General features: G+C 32.6%; 1 protein-coding gene across 1 annotated transcript in view; it reads right to left on the bottom strand.

Moving 5' to 3' along the window:
* COL11A1 (collagen type XI alpha 1 chain) overlaps window positions 1-16,684 on the bottom strand; it is a 196,795-nt gene that overhangs the window by 97,135 nt on the left and 82,976 nt on the right. Inside the window, exons 17-27 of the mRNA XM_081817102.1 lie at window positions 16,480-16,533; window positions 15,215-15,268; window positions 15,050-15,094; window positions 13,801-13,854; window positions 13,251-13,295; window positions 12,941-12,994; window positions 12,436-12,480; window positions 7,810-7,863; window positions 6,185-6,229; window positions 4,982-5,035; window positions 4,857-4,901 (exon numbers count right to left, since the gene is read on the bottom strand). Of these exons, the coding sequence (XP_081673228.1) occupies window positions 4,857-4,901; window positions 4,982-5,035; window positions 6,185-6,229; window positions 7,810-7,863; window positions 12,436-12,480; window positions 12,941-12,994; window positions 13,251-13,295; window positions 13,801-13,854; window positions 15,050-15,094; window positions 15,215-15,268; window positions 16,480-16,533 (549 nt within the window). The remainder of the gene's footprint in view (window positions 1-4,856; window positions 4,902-4,981; window positions 5,036-6,184; window positions 6,230-7,809; window positions 7,864-12,435; window positions 12,481-12,940; window positions 12,995-13,250; window positions 13,296-13,800; window positions 13,855-15,049; window positions 15,095-15,214; window positions 15,269-16,479; window positions 16,534-16,684) is intronic.

Here is a 16,684-nt window from a genome sequence, read left to right on the forward strand (position 1 = left end):
TTTGTTTAATGAATCTAAAATATGGCTATATAAAATACAAACACTGATAATTTAGGGAAAATTGTTTTGAGAAATGTGAATCATGTTGTGAAACTTCCTTCTCCCTATTCTAACCTTTGTCGCCCGTATCCTCTCATTTTCTGCTATTATTGCCTTTAAGTTGCTCTAGGAAATTTTTCTCAAATGTGTCCATTAAATTTTCTTTATCTTATGGGGGAAATAACCATTTTCTTTATAACAACATATATCCTATGCCATTTGAACAAAGAATAAGTATTTAAATAATTTAAGTAATTATCATTTTAACTTTGGAATACAAGAACTTTTGACTACCAAATAAAATGTCTTTACCCTTAATTTACTAATTCAAACCAAAGAATATTATATCATGCATTTTGTATCATGTGCTTTAGATAAGTGCCTTCTAGCTCAACTTGTGTTCTATATTACAATCTCTTTTCAGATAAAGAATAAGCAAACCACTATTATCCTTTACATGTACATAGAGAATGCTCATTATCACAACAGACCAGTAATACTGAAAATTGGGGCTTCTTTAATTAAAGAGAGCAGCTATTTTGACTATGGAAATATTTCATACCATTCTTAGTGAAATCTAGACTTCTAAAACTAAGCTTCATGAACAAACTTACTGTCTTTTAATTCCAAGAAAATTATATAAAAAAATTAAATTTCTAAGGAATAACCATTCAATTTTTCAATAGCATTAACTGAGCATTACTCTGTTCGGAGTAACACGGAGTATTTCAAGATTTTTATTTTAACAATAAAACTGAAGGTAGAACATTTGCATTAATTTTGGTACAAATGGAGTGGGATGGGTGTTCAGAGAAGAAAGACTTGATGATGATGATGATGATGATGATGGTGGTGGTGGTTCTGGTGTTGGTGGGAGTGAGGCAAGAAGTTAATTGAAGAAGGTTTGAGAGGGGAGTTAGTGTCTTAACTAGGAGTTAGAGAATGGATGTGACTTGCAGAGTTTGAGGAAAGGACATGTCTGGTCGGGTATGTGAACAGAGCTAGTAAGATTGGCACATATACTTCCACATTCTGCTGCCAAATGATCTCTGTAAAAAACAAAATTGATGACATCAACTTTGACTTTAAAGCACCTCAATGGTTCCAAATTGCTAATAATGAATGTAAGCTGCCAATTCCCCTCCCCTTCTGACCATGATCTAGCCCTTGTTTGTTCACTTTGGCAGTCTTATCTTTGGTCTCACATCTCCCCTTAACCCCCACCCAACACCCTGAGATTGAGTACTAGAAAAACTGAATTACCTGTATTTCCATTTGTAACTTTTTTTTTAGATTTTATTTATTTATTTGAGAGAGAGGGGCAGAGGGAGAAGCAGACTCCTCACTGAGCAGGAAGCCCCACGCGGGGCCCAATCCCAGGACCCTGAGATCATGATCTGAACTGAACGGAGACACTTAACTGACTGAGCCACCCAAGTGCCCCTCCATTTGCAATTCTTGCATTGGTTGCCATTGTCATACACACACCTGCAAATCCTTTATCTTCTCTTTCTACCTCTGTTTACCTCTACTCTTCTCTCAAGACTCAGTTCATAATTCTGCTATGAAATTTCTCATGACCTCAATCTCCACCCTACCCCCCACTCAAAATTAACCCCTCTGTCCTGTGTGCTCCCTCTAAACATTTATTATTGTAACAACATGCCATTCTGCATTTAGTAGAGCATAGATTTTTCTTTTACTAAATGGTAGAAATAAAAACTTATGCCTAATTAGCCTCTGCACCTCCAGAGCCTCATACATTTTTGATCCTTAATAACCATCCATGATATTTAATAAGCATTTACTAAATGGACTTTTACTAAGTGAACATGCCTCAGTGTGTGTTTAGCAAGGTATGTTAAGGTCCAGAAAATATTAGGTAATTATGAATATACGAGACCTAATCCTAGAAAAGTGATTCCATCTGGTATTTCCCCTAAACCAAAAATTCTAACAGGTCTAGAAGTTTCCTTTAAGACAAAAGCATGAGGTTTTCAACATTCTGGCTATAAAGTGGGATGTTTGTGGATTCTCTCTGTACTGAATGCAACTGGGCAATAATAGAGGCTTAAAAGCTGAAAATGACCATTTAACTTCCTATTGACTATTGTCTTCATTACTTTCTCCCTAGAGAGAAGGGTAATTACACAGTTGCCAAATTTAGTTTAAAGAACACTGCTATGTAAGTCAAAAAATCAGTAACAGTTTTTAGGATTTTTCCAGGCAGAAATTTTTGTTTCAGGAGAGAACATATGGACTAGATGCTATTTCTGTCACACTTTTGTTTTCAATACATTCACAATTAGAAAATAGAGAAGCAAGTAAGAAATAAATTAGATGACTTAAATATTAGGTATATCCTTACAATAAGTGGCAATTTTTTTAAAACAAGTGACACTATAAGTTACTAAGTCCTAAACAATTAGGTCCTAAAACTATTAGGTCTAAATTAATCTTCAGAAAAGAAGAAAGGAAACAGTTTTAGAAGATGCGTAAAAGAGGAATTCGTCTATGCCATTTGGTTCATTGGATTACGTTGCTTAAGGTCTAAGGAACACATCTGTCTGAACAATGGAGAATTTTAATCCTAGTTAGGGTACTAACTTTCTATTTCACCTTTAAGTTAACAATTAAAGTTATGTGTAAAAAGAAAAAAGTTTCAACTTCCTTACCTCTTTTGAGATAGTCAATTATAATACATACTCAGAAAAACAAAATAAATAATAGATATTAAAATTCATAAAGATTTAATGATTTTTCACCGAGTCTGAAAATAGGGACAACTCTTATCATTAGAAAAAAGTTTCCATTAACTTTTATATAAATTTTCTCTAAACCTAGATTAGATAAAATAACAGATGTAAGTAAAATAAAGGATAAAATAAAAGGTATAGCTGAAAAACAACTGAGTGATTTTTTAGAACAATGTCCTCATTTTACATATTTAAAATAAGTCTCAGAGAAATGAGACAATCTGCCTCAGTTTACCAGGCTGGTTAGTATGAGAACTATAATGGAACTCAGAACTTTAACTCTCAGTTTAAAATTTAGTTCTTTTTCTCTACGTCTACTTGTTGCTTCTAAGACCATACACCATTCAAAACAACCAATGATGTCAAATTGTTTTTCTACATATAAGCAGTACACATTTTTTCCCCTGGTTGTTTCTCTTCACATGTATCTTGTCATCTACAATTTTATTTACCTCTGTCATTTTGCCATTACCCCTTTTTCCAGCAAGTTCACAACTTTCCCATCCCAATTAAACACCTTTCCTTTAAACACTGTCTTTCCTAAAAATCTTTGGAAGACACTTATTCCAGAGCCAAATTTGAATTGATACTTAAATGTTTTAACAAGAAAAATTCCAGGGGCGCCTGGGTGGCTCAGTCAGTTAAGTGTCTGCCTTCAGCTCAGGTCATGATCCCAGGGTCCTGGGATCGAGTCCTACATCGGGCTCCCTGCTCAGCGGGGAACCTGCTTCTACCTCTCCCTCTCCTCCCAACTCCTGCTCTCTCTCACTATCTCTGTCTCTTTCTCAAATAAATAAATGAAATCTTCCAAAAAAAAACCAAGAAAAATTCCAGAGATGATACATATATGTGTGCATACATGTATATATATATATATACATTTTTTTGCACAGGCCATCTGCAAATAATTGCAAGTTCACCCCTGTCTGATCAGTCATTGTGCTCAGCTACCAACTCAGGAAGACATTATATCCTGAAGTTCATCTGTGATGATAAGAATGAATTGGGATTCTCATTAAAGTAGCTGAGTTCATTTCAAATGACATTTTTCATACAATAGAACCGGATATAATTGCATAACTTGACAATGTGTCAATATGTTACTTTTTACTTTTTCAGAAAAATAAATTATAATGGGTAGACGTCCATCCCTTCTTGTTATCCACTCTTTATTGATATCAAATCCACACAAGGCGCTTTGTGTGTGTGTGTGTGTGTGTTGTGTGTGCGCACTTTTATAACATTATGACTATGGGAATAAAGTTATCCTTAAAATCAAAATTTATATTCCATAATTTTTCAACAAAACTACAAACATTTTATTTTAAACCCTAATCTTTAAATGTAATATTGTAGTAAGCATTTATAATACTGACTGTGAGTAATGTCATTTTATTTTAACATAATCACTAAAGGATTTGGGGCATCTACACTGACATTAGGCATTTATGTAAAAAAAAAAAATCTCAATTTCAGTTTCTTTGTCCAAAGACAAACTACAAATGCTCTATAAAAAAATCCCACATTCTTTCATCCACCTCTGCCTAGTTTTAATCTTTATTTCCTTCTCATTAATACTTTTGCTTTGCATACAGTATAATGTATAAAGACTTCCTCTTCCTCCAAATGATTTAGGGTACTTCTAAATTTTGCACTGCATTTCAGCTTAAGAACTTTGGGGATTTTAGTAAAGACAGAAAGGAATAAACATTCCTCTGTTATGCATACAGCTGGATATTGTATAAACCCTGTAGCTAATTTATTCATAAGGCAACTCCATGATTTATAAAAGGTAAACATGTGTAAGAAAAAAAGGGATACAGGATTAATTCTGTTTATGACATATCTTTGCTTCTCTTCTATAATTTAGTCCTCATCCCAAGGTATAATCTTTCTTCAAAAAAATTTGCAGGATACAAAATACAAAATCAGGCTTGCATTGTCTGCTATCAAGTAATTATTTAATATATATTGGGAAATGAAATATCTGTTGAACAAATTTAAATTTTTGGTCTAATAGATATATGGCAATTAAAATCACCTAAATAAATTATATTTTACCTTTTCACCTTTAGATCCCTTGAGACCTCTGACACCATCTGCTCCCTATGGAATAAATTAGAAGAATTAAATGATTATAATATTTTGCACTGAAATTAAATGATGTGAAAAAGAATCACATTTACCTTTACTCCTCGGGGACCAGGGTAGCCAATAGGACCCTGTGGACCAGGTGGACCCTAAAAAAGACCCATTGCTATTTAAATATAGAATACATTGAAAGTGCTACTCATTCCCACACTATTTTTTACCAAATAATCTACAAAAAGATGGATTTTTTCTACTATTGGTAGAGATTACTTAGGGAGTTTATCATTTGTTTCTAAAGTCAAATATGATGAACAAACCATGTGACTAGCCCTACCTACTCCAAATTTATTGTCATATATTTATGCAAAATAAGATAAACATTATATATAAAATAAAGTGAATTAATTATATAATTAATAACTAATTTTCTAAACCTGAAAATATCTAGTGTCTTCAATGTCTACAATAGACAAATATCTGTAATAGAAAACTGGTATAACTTTTGTAGAATTCACGTCATCAAGAAGATGACCAAAATTATATATTTTCCACAGCAGGTTTCATTTAATTAGTTTACCTAAAGGAAACAATTTTTAAAAATATATAATTTCTACAGTAATGCTGTCTTTTAATGCTATTTTAATGAGTCTAAAAGTAGCAACTCTAAACAAAATGATCCTACCCACTTCTCCTGTAATCCAAAATAGTATTAACAATAAATAAGCTCTTATTTTAATATTTTATTTTAATATTTTAATATTTTATTTAGATATTTTGATAATCATTGCTCTTACAATTAAATCTCCTCTTTTTTATAAATTACCAGAGAGTAATAAGTAAAGATAAAATTGGGGTGACATAAACAGTTTATTGATATTTAGTAATTCTTATCCAATTTCATTGTTATCATTTGTGGTAATTTATTCCACATATACTACATATGCAGAATCTGGATTTATCTCTGATCATGAGAATATTTATTTAAAAAATAAAGAATACAGTCTAGTTTATAAAATTACTAATACAAAATTAAAACTTATCTATCTAAGACACATCTGTTTATTACACCCTAAACAAAAATAACTAACAGGACATGATTTATATTTAATGACAGCAAAAGTCTTTAGAAAGTAAAGACATGTTTAAAGGTAGATACAAACTATTTTCTGGTACTTACTTTCCAGTATTCCAACCCTAAGTGATCACAGAAGAATATATATCATAAAGATGACCAAAGTAAGGCATTTTCTCTTAGACATAAGGTGACAGGACATTTACATGGATACTTTGTAACATACCAGAGCACCTTTTTCTCCAGACTGGCCTTCTTTTCCAGGATGACCCTATATTTAGTAAAAACATAATACTGGTAAAATGTAATATTAATGGTAGCTTATAACACTACAAAATTGTTCCTTTTTTTCAAATCTATTGTTTCAAAAGATATTGAACGTTTTGCATCAGGGCATATGGCTTTAAATAACATTAGAAATTGCATTTGGAAGGAAACATAATAAGCTTATATTTTATGAATATAAGTTTCACCAACTATATAATGTATCTGAGAGAGTTTGGGACAAGTACATAAAATAATACAGAATATCCATTAACAATTCAATGCCAGTATCAATTAGTTCTTACATCAAGATATTTATTTCAATATGACTTCTATTTTGCATATTGATCAAATAATCAAACATGCATCTTCAAAAGGCAGCTAAGGCATATGAATGGGACATTTGAAAATATAGCAAGAACTTGAAATTGTTAAAAAAAAAGAAAATATAGCAAGATCACAAATACTAATAGTTTTAATAATAAAATAATTGAGAGTCAGTAAAGAAAAATGTGTAACTCCACCACAATTACACTGAGTAAAAATTCTGGATCCTAGCTCAAAAATATAAGTAGTTTGAGGAAAATAAAAGAAACATAAATAACAAATTTTTAAAAATAACAACTGCAGGGGCACCTGGGTGGTTCAGTCGGTTAAGTGTCTGCCTTTGGTTCAGGTCATGAACCATCCCTCATCAGGCTCCCTGCTCAGTGGGGAGCCTGCTTCTCCCTCTCCTCTCCGCTCATGCTTCTCTTCTCACTATCTCTGTCACAATCTCTTTCTCAAGTAAATAAATAAAATCTTTTTTAAAAAAATAACAACTACAGATATTATGTAATTACACATTTTTATAATTTTTTTTAAAGATTTTATTTATTTATTTGAGAGAGAGAGAATGAGAGAGAGAAAGCACATGAGGGGGGAGGGTCAGAGGGAGAAGCAGACTCCCCGCCGAGCAGGGAGCCCGACGTGGGACTCGATCCCGGGACTCCAGGATCATGACCTCAGCTGAAGGCAGTCGCTTAACCAACTGAGCTACCCAGGCGCCCCATTACACATTTTTATTATTATACATTGGGGTACAATAAACATTGCTATATTTCTAGAAAATGTAGAAATCTCTGAAGTTTGAGGAATATTCATGGAAGATGGTTGAGGAAATTTACAAATGGTGAGAAATTACTACTGGACCCTCAGGAAACATGTACTTTGAAAAATGAGAGAGAATGGGAAAGTGCTTCCTATAAAAAAAAAAAAGCCCACAGGAAAGGTTTAGCAATAAAGACATTTTGAGAATGCTGAGAGAAAAGCGAGTGGATCTGCTTGCCTGGAACTGATGGTTCATGAGGAAGTAGGAAGATCTTGAGATTCTGGCACCAGAGTACTAGAATGAGTTTATCCAAGGACCACTGCATGATCCTTAAAGATTTTGCAATATGGAAGTGACATGATGAAATGGTATTTTTAGAAGGATCAATGTTTCATTACTGGTTTAATTTGTTTTCAGAAAATCACTTCTAAAATACATGGAAAATCTATTCTTGAAGGTCATATATAGAATTTTAATGACAAGTAACTATTACTTACAGGAGGCCCATCAGCACCAGGAAGTCCTGCAAGGCCTGGTTTTCCTTGTGGTCCCTAATCAAATAGAGAAAGAGAACATTTTATTTTAAAAAATGAGAATAATGAAAAGTCTGGCTTTTACATAGGAATATACTATTAATAAAATTCTTAACAAGTCTCTAGCTTTTACCTATAAGCAATAAACATTTAAATGACTTTTAAATATATGTAGAAAACATTATATTGAGCTAAATGAAAACCAAATTTTACATATGTCAAAAACATGCTAGTTTTTGGTCTGCTTTGTAGTCCTAAATGTATCTTCTTTTAAATTAGCAATTTAGTTTTTGCCTACCACAATAAACTAGAGCTTAGAGAATAAAAAGAAAGACAATATAGGTCAGGAATATGTTGATTTATTTCCATCAAAGATATTAATAAGTGCTAATTCAAATAATTATATGGTAACATTGATGGAACATAACCAATTATTAAAATGTGTTAAGAAATATATTGTGACAGTGATTCATAGGACACAAAGAAAAACATATCTAATATTTTGATGTCAAAGGACATAACCTAATATGCAATTATTAACACTAATAACTATTCTACTCATTACTCTAATTTTTTTTTTATTCTTATGTTAATCCCCATACATTACATCATTAGTTTTAGATGTAGTGTTCCATGATTCATTGTTTGCGTATAACACCCAGTGCTCCATGCAGTACGTGCCCTCCTTAATACCCACCACCAGGCGAACCCATTCTCCCACCCCCCTCCCCTTAGAATCCTGGATGGTTTCAAATGTCTTTTAACATGCCATTACTACAGTTGGAACATAGTAAGAATGGCTACCACAAGAAGTAAACTTTTCTTGATAGGCAAATTGGCATTCTGCTGAGAATAATGAACTTATCAAGTCTCCAGAGCCCAAACAATTATTGCTTACTGGTCAAGTAATTAGGCAGAATTTAGAAACAATTGAAAGGGAAAAGCTCTATAAGCAAGCCTAGATATTGGACACAATATCCATTTCCATTCTCAGAGAGTATTTAGGAGAAGTGTTATATTTATATAGACTGATAATCTAGAGTTTACCAGAAATGTAACTTAAATCACAACAGAACAACAAAAAAATTGAGGATAACCTTTAAATTGAACAATTTATATTTTATAACTGAGGTTAACTGCATCTCATTTAAAGGTTTTAAATGTTTCCATTTACCACTCTGCAAAGTCATTTTCAGTCAAGTAATCTAACATGTCATGACCATTGTAAAACACTGTATTTTTAATGATAGTATTTTGTCTGTCACATAAATTATCTTTTGCTTTCAAGACAATGGTCTCATTTCTTCAAAAAGAGATGTAAAGTACAAATGCAGAAATATTCCAGTAATTACTCTTACCAGCAGTTGTGATATTTTATGACGATGATCTATGGGCAATACTACATGGATTTTTTGTTGTTGCTATATTTAAGGGACTAGAAATATTAAAAATCTTGAGCTATAAAATGATTTTTAAAAAAATTAAGTTAACCATTCTGACTGATGTGAGGTAATATCTCACTGTAGTTTTGATTTGTATTTCCCTAATGATGAGTGATGTTGAACATTTTTTCATGTGTCATATTTTTTAGATTTTAATAAAATAATGAAAATTTATTGTGTTTCTATGCATTATGTTAAGCAATTTATAGATAGGTAGATGATGATGATAGATGATAGACAGATGATAGATAGATAGATAAGATACACAGTCCTTTTTTTTGATATAAAGTCCATTTTAAGTCTCAAACAATTCCATGAAGTATCCTTGTCTAAAGAGTTTGGGTAAATTAACCAATGTTAGTATGTGACAGAGTTGCAGTATAAGTGAACCCAGATCCGTATTCATGTTCAAAGCCCTTGCCTTTGATATTTATTTTGTGTCTTATTATTTCATTCTTAACTCAGAAAGTTATATTATTTGTTTTCTCTAAAGCAATTAATATATGAGTGATGTAAATTATGACATCATAAATCAAATCACAGGAAACTTTCAAGATACTTAAGTTATCAAAATGTCAGGATAAAGAATATAGTTGTTTTATCTAATTTAGTTAATTAACAACATTTATAAAATATTTTATCACAAATATAATAAAAGTACAGGCTATAATAACTTAAGACAAAAATATAAAAGTTAGTGGGAATTTAAAATATATGACAATATTTATATTTTATTTGTTAGATTATACCATGATCCAGCTGAAAACACCATTCACCAAGTTTCGGGAGATAAGGTTCTTAAGCCAGAATGAACAGAATACAGTGTATCGTAAAGAAAATAAAGTCATATAGATGCAAAATAAAAAAATATATATCATAGATGCAGTATAAATAGAACATGCGTCTCTCATGTTCTTGAGTTCCTTTCTTCTTTTGATGAAAAGAGACTGTCTTTGAACCCACAAGCTGGATACATTCAGATTGGAAAAACAAGCTGCTTGGGCTGAAGACAGCTCTCTTCCTACCACAAGTACAGTGAACCAGTTCCTATATTTTGCCTTTGGCTCGACAAACAGAATTCAGATATCCTAGTTTACCTTAAAAGCAAATTCCTCTTAAGAATCCAATTCATGGTAGAAAATTTAATAACTTATGCTCAAATACAATTTATTATGAATAAAGTATGTTCATGATGAGCTAATCTAAAGTATGGTAAAAGATGCCCAAGTTAAAATTTCTGGTCTAAAGTAAAGATTTGAAATCACTTTTGGGGGTGCCTGGGTGGCTCAGTTGGTTAAGCGACTGCCTTCGGCTCAGGTCATGATCCTGGAGTCCCGGGATCGAGTCCCGCATCGGGCTCCCTGCTCGGCAGGGAGTCTGCTTCTCCCTCTGACCCTCCTCCCTCTCATGCTCTCTGTATCTCATTCTCTCTGTCTCAAATAAATAAATAAAATCTTTAAAAAAAAAAAAAAGATTTGAAATCACTTTTGGTACATCTTTAATTCATAGGGCACTTTCCAATAGATCTCTGTACCATACAGAAAATATGCACAAAAAAGTACCTTAAAGACCACTTAAATTTGATGTTAACTCTCATAACATAATAATAAGATAAATAACTCAATTAGAATATTACCAAAATATTTGAATAGATATTTTACCAAAGAAGATATAGAAATAGCCAATAAGCACATGAAAAGATGCTCTACATCACTAGTGATTAGGGGAATGCAAATTAATACCACAATGAGATACCATTTCACGCCAAGAAGAGTGACAATAATCAAGAAGGAAAGCAAACATTCATGAAGATCTGGAGAAACTAGAATCCTCATACATTGCTGATAGGAATGAAATAATGGTGCAACTACTTTGGAAAACAGTTTGGAAACTTCTTCCAATGTTAAGCATTAAATTTACCATATAACCCAGAAATTCCACTTCTGTGTGTCTACCCAAAAGAAATCAAAATAAGTTCCACACAAAGACCTATATGCAAATATTCATAGCAGCACTATTCATAAAAGCTCAAAAGAGTAAACAACTCATAAGTCCATCAGCTGCTAAATAAGTAAACAAAATGTGGTATATTCCATTAATGGAATGCATTTGACAATGAAAAGGAGCAAAAGAGTTGATGTATGCTGCAACATGAGTAAACCTCGAAAACTTTATGCCAAATGAAAGAAGCCAGACACAAAGGCCACATTTTATATTCATTTATATGATTAAGTTCATATTTTAAATTCATTCATGTGTTTCATTCATATTAAATGTCCAGAAAAGGCAAATCTACAGAGACAGAAAGCACAGCAGTGGTTGTCTAAGTTGGTGGGTGGAATAGAGAGTGCAAATTGACATAAGGTTTCTTTCTGGGGTGGCAAAAATATTCTAAAAAAATTTGATTGTGGCACAATTCGGTAAATTTACTAAAAATCATTGACCAGTACACTTAAAATGAGTGAAATTTTATGATGTGAAATTACACCCAGTAAAGCTGCTTATTTTTTAAAAAATAATATGTTCACAGAAATCAATGATAATAAGGGGGAAAGGTATTAAAAGGAACCAGCTAACACTGAGCTGTAACCACAGGGGACAGGAACTATTAGTTAAGGAATCCAGCAGAAGAAATCAGGGAGAAAGACATCTCTTTAATTAAAGATTTATTCTTGTTTTGATCCAGACATTGAGTTATTATTAACAAGAACGTCCTTTGCCATTTATACATGAAAAATGGTGAGAATGATAACTTCACAATTTTCCCTTAATCAGATCTTGCTAGAAACGCTTTGTCGCAGGGAAACCTAATGACATTTTTTTAAATAATGAGAAAGAAAAGGAGAACCAAAATGAAGAGAAAACACTCATTCATACCTGTGCATTTCTAAAATTAATATGGCTGAGAAGGTCACATTTGGAAGCTATCCATATGGAACTATGTGAATTTTATCATTTATAGTTCAGAGATGTATGAATGACTTCCCCCTCTCACACAGTACTCTTCAAGGTTTTACTCCAGATTAATTCCTTATGTGCTGAGCCATCTCGACATCTTATCAAAAATAGAAGGCAGGCTTTGCTTCTGCCCAAGGTTGACAACCCAAAATTGGTGACTAGGCATTACCAAAACCACAGAGTAACTTACTTTTTCACCAGGAGGACCAATTGGACCTTGTGGACCAGGAAGACCCTATTTTAAAAGAATTTATTTCATATGTCAGGAACCACATCATAAGAATACATTTTTTTAAATAGAAAAATAACCTTCTGTTTCACATGAAATGAGTCATGAGAATCTATATACATTCCTCACACTTCCCAGAAAGTTTTGGAACACTGTGAGGCATTTTACACAGGCTACTCTTCTGGCAGAGGGACTGTAATACGATCCTAGTCAGAAACCTCCTGCAGGTGTGGCTATCCATGCCGGCATTCCATGAACACTGAATGATTCATTTTATTCTTGGAAAAAAGGGGCCTCTGCAAATTTGCTCAAATTTTTCAAAAAGAGAAAAAAGAATTATCTTCCTACTTTCACATTGCAAACATTTCTAGCCCTACACAGGGAAATGTTGAGGCTGTCCATGTTCTCATGAAAAGATACCCTCTTACCTCATTATCTCAAAGGAACTGCAATGGTTTGGACTTACCTGAGGTCCTGGATTCCCTTGCTGCCCTGGAGGTCCAGGCTCCCCTTGGGGACCCTGCCAGAGAAAAATAGAGAGTCTTTAATAGGGTTAGTTCACATGTTTTTTTTTTTCTTCTCATTTGAAAAACAGTCCCCAAATCAATTTTCCCTATGGAGAATCTGGAAAATCTCATAAATATTAATGCTAGCAGAAGCTAATGGACTTAGCAAAATATTGTTAAGAATTTTTTTTTTTTAGATTTAGCAACAGAAGCGGTTCGTTAGTACCTAGATTGCAGAAATGAGTTATTTTACAGATGGTTTCTACATACCATGTTTCCTTTTGGTCCTGGGGGGCCATCTACACCCGCAATACCCTTCAATAAAGAAAAAAAAATATTTATATACATATTTACATATGTGCAAATATTTTGTATAAGTAATTACATATATAATATATATATGGATATTTGTAAGTTTAAATGCTACAACAGAAAATTAAAAAAAAATTAACCTAATAGCATGACACCCACTAGCCTGGGGTAACTAAAAATCATTTTAGGATTTAGAGATGAGGAAAAAGACAAGGTCTATACTCTCTTATCTATGTCCACATTGGAGACAACCTAGCAGCATTTTCCACTGTGTGTTGGAAATTTGACATGAAACAATAAAGTAGATAAACTAAAAAGAAGAGAAAAGAAAGAAAGGGGATGGGGGGAGAATAATCAGTTTAACTGATAGGCAGGATCATTAGGTCTTAGAATATAACAAAGCAGTAAATACCTAGCTGTCTAGTGAAAGCTGTCATGGTCTTAAGCTTTAAAATATCTGACAACAAGCTTTCCCTAGAAAATTCGGAATATTTCCAGCAATACATACAGGCTGCCCAGTAGGTCCTGGAGTCCCCCTTGGTCCCAGCAGACCTCGTGGGCCCTAGAAGGAAAAAAAAAAAAAAGCACGTCCTCATTAGAAATGCCCTCAAAATATACTTCCTCCTCCAAAAAAATTTGAATGTAATGTTCCCAGTAAAAATATCTGTACATCTTCTATTAACACACTGCCTATGGTGTTTAAAATACCATTTTTATGTAACACAAATATCTCATGTTTATACTGATCCAGAAGTCAGAATGGATAACAGGGAGTTTTAGCATATACACTCTGTATCTTTGGTTCTATAAATCTACATATGAGTCACTTGGGAAATTTTAAAAATAAGAAATAGCTTAATATTTTTTGTCACTTCTGTGTCATTTTCTGACTTGAATGGCAACCCTGAATCTTATTAAATCTTATTATTCATTCAGATAGATTATATGAATCAAAAAATCCTGATTTTCTTGTTTTATATTCCTTCTTGAGAGAATATTCATAAAGGGAAGGAAACAAACAGGTGTTTAAATAAACTATATATGCGGATAATAGAAATCATTTTCCTAAGAGATTTTTTTTAAATTGTTATTCTTGAAACTTAATCAATTTCTTCTCTTCTTTTTCCCTTCCTCCATGTGCTCCACCTTCTTTAGAAAAATGAGTAGTCATTTACTGCCTCTCTTATTCCCTTGAGCCTGTCAACTCAAAGGCGCTATAATGTGACAAGCTAGGACTGAAATTAAGAGGCCTGGCTCTAGTCTGGTGTTTTGATTAACTAGTTTTGGGTAAACCTTCCCAATTCAGTTTCCTCATTTGTATAATTTGGTGGAAAAAAGTAATATAATCTAGCACATAATATAATCTAGCACATTTTATCCTTATATCTGATATATACTAGGCACCTGTTTCTTCTGGTTGTAAGATCCATTTATCCTAAATATATAGATAGATTCTGGAGCTATTGATGATATTAAAAAAAAAGATAAAACAAAGAAACAGCAACAAAACTAGGTAAGATTTTTGGCTGAAAAGATGTTCTATTCCAAATTTCTTTCCTCTCCATTTCTAAGACTTTCTCTATAACAAAGCTCTATGTGCCCTCCTTTTAAAATGCTTTCCCGTAACGATTACCTGGTTAGTTAGCTTAGGTAAGACTGCTATAATCACCTGAGTTTATTATTGACTTTATATGTATAACACCAGTCACTGTTCTTCCAAGACAAAATATTATTTAAAAAGAAAAGAAGTTGCTTACAGCTTCACCTGGAAGACCCCTCGGTCCTATTTCTCCATCTTCTCCCTGTCATCGACAAAATGAATGGGAGGGTAACACAGTTAGAAAATACATCGATTCAACCTGACTTTTTTCTGTTATGTTTTAATTTCAGATATTTATTAAAAGAAATTAAGTTTAATATACCCTCATCCCATCTTCTCCAGGAGGACCAGGAAGACCTTGGGGACCCCGTTCACCCTATTAAATAAATATAAATATGATTAGAAAATGAAATAAAGCAGATGTTTACAAATCTATCCTACAGCTATCCTGCTGAATATACAGATAATTTGGCAGGGAAACGTATACTTTCTTTGTCCTCCTCAGAACGCTGCAGAGATAAATCATAATTTCATATTAACTGACTTTATATATTAGTATGCTAGAAAAAAATGTTCCTTCAATTTTAAAAACGAAAAGGTTTGAAAAAAAACCTAAAATAACTTTCAGACAATTATTACAAACTAAATCATGTAGAAAATTATTTTGCTGAAGATTGTTTTAAACAGAGATACACTTTAGTGATTTTAATGTAATTTAAATTTTTTCTGCTTCTAAGATTCATAATAAATCAGCACAACTAGAGACAGCTAAAGAGATTTTGGATTTTTTAAAAAACAAAATTGTGTATTTCTCTTGACATGGGGTAGATATATACTAAATATCTTCCTAGACATCCACAGTGTTCTCTTTTCTGTTTTTCTTTTCTTTTAATATTCTCCAATTTACATAAAGTTTGTCTTATCTTCATTCCTAACTTCTGGGGAAGAAAAATGTGAAGGTCCAAAGCTTTTCTTTGTCTGAGAGACTGCCTCTTTGCTTAATTTCCCACTAAAAATATCCACCGAATTCTTGTTCAGCATGGTGGTTTGTTTAGCTTTTGCAAATTATAAGCTCTTGTACCGGACTGCAAGCTCATATTATCACAAGAACTAGCCTGTGGTATCTCTATCTATGGGCACCATCTAACTTAGAATAATAAAATACAGTGCCCAGTATATTGTTATATTAATGACAGACTGCCTAAAGTGGACTCTATCAAGTATATTTCCACAAACAAAATGTAAGAGGGAAATTAAGGTGATTATCAAAAAATTAGAGGCAAAATTAAATTTCCACACTTGTCTTTCTATGAATACAATATTTTCCACATAAAGATTCTGCCTAAATTTATATTTGCATGATTAATGTTTAAAAATAATTAAAGAACTTATATTGTTATTGCATGTATAATTCTATTTATCTTTCTTCAAGTATGCAGTAGATGTAATAATTTACTAAATTACTGGATGCACAAATATCTAAATTAATTTTCTTTTTTTGATTTCTTAAAGTCTACAGATTCTAAAAAAATTCATAATATTCTTGTATTATCCCTGTATGCAAAGTGACAGAATGGTATATCTTACCCTGTGACCTTTGTCACCTGGCAGACCCGGAAGTCCATCAAATCCCCGATCCCCCTGTAAAATCATCATCATCATCATCATCGTCATCATCATCATCATCATTACATTCCCACCCTAATTCTATACTGTAATGTAAATGTGAAATATTCGTTCATATCAAGAAACTCTATTTTAAAATATAAAATTTTCAGGGGTTAACTGACAT

The sequence above is a fragment of the Leptonychotes weddellii genome, chromosome 4, assembly GCF_054177405.1.
Source record: "Leptonychotes weddellii isolate Sample4059 chromosome 4, ASM5417740v2, whole genome shotgun sequence".
NCBI classification, from domain to species: Eukaryota; Metazoa; Chordata; class Mammalia; order Carnivora; family Phocidae; genus Leptonychotes; species Leptonychotes weddellii.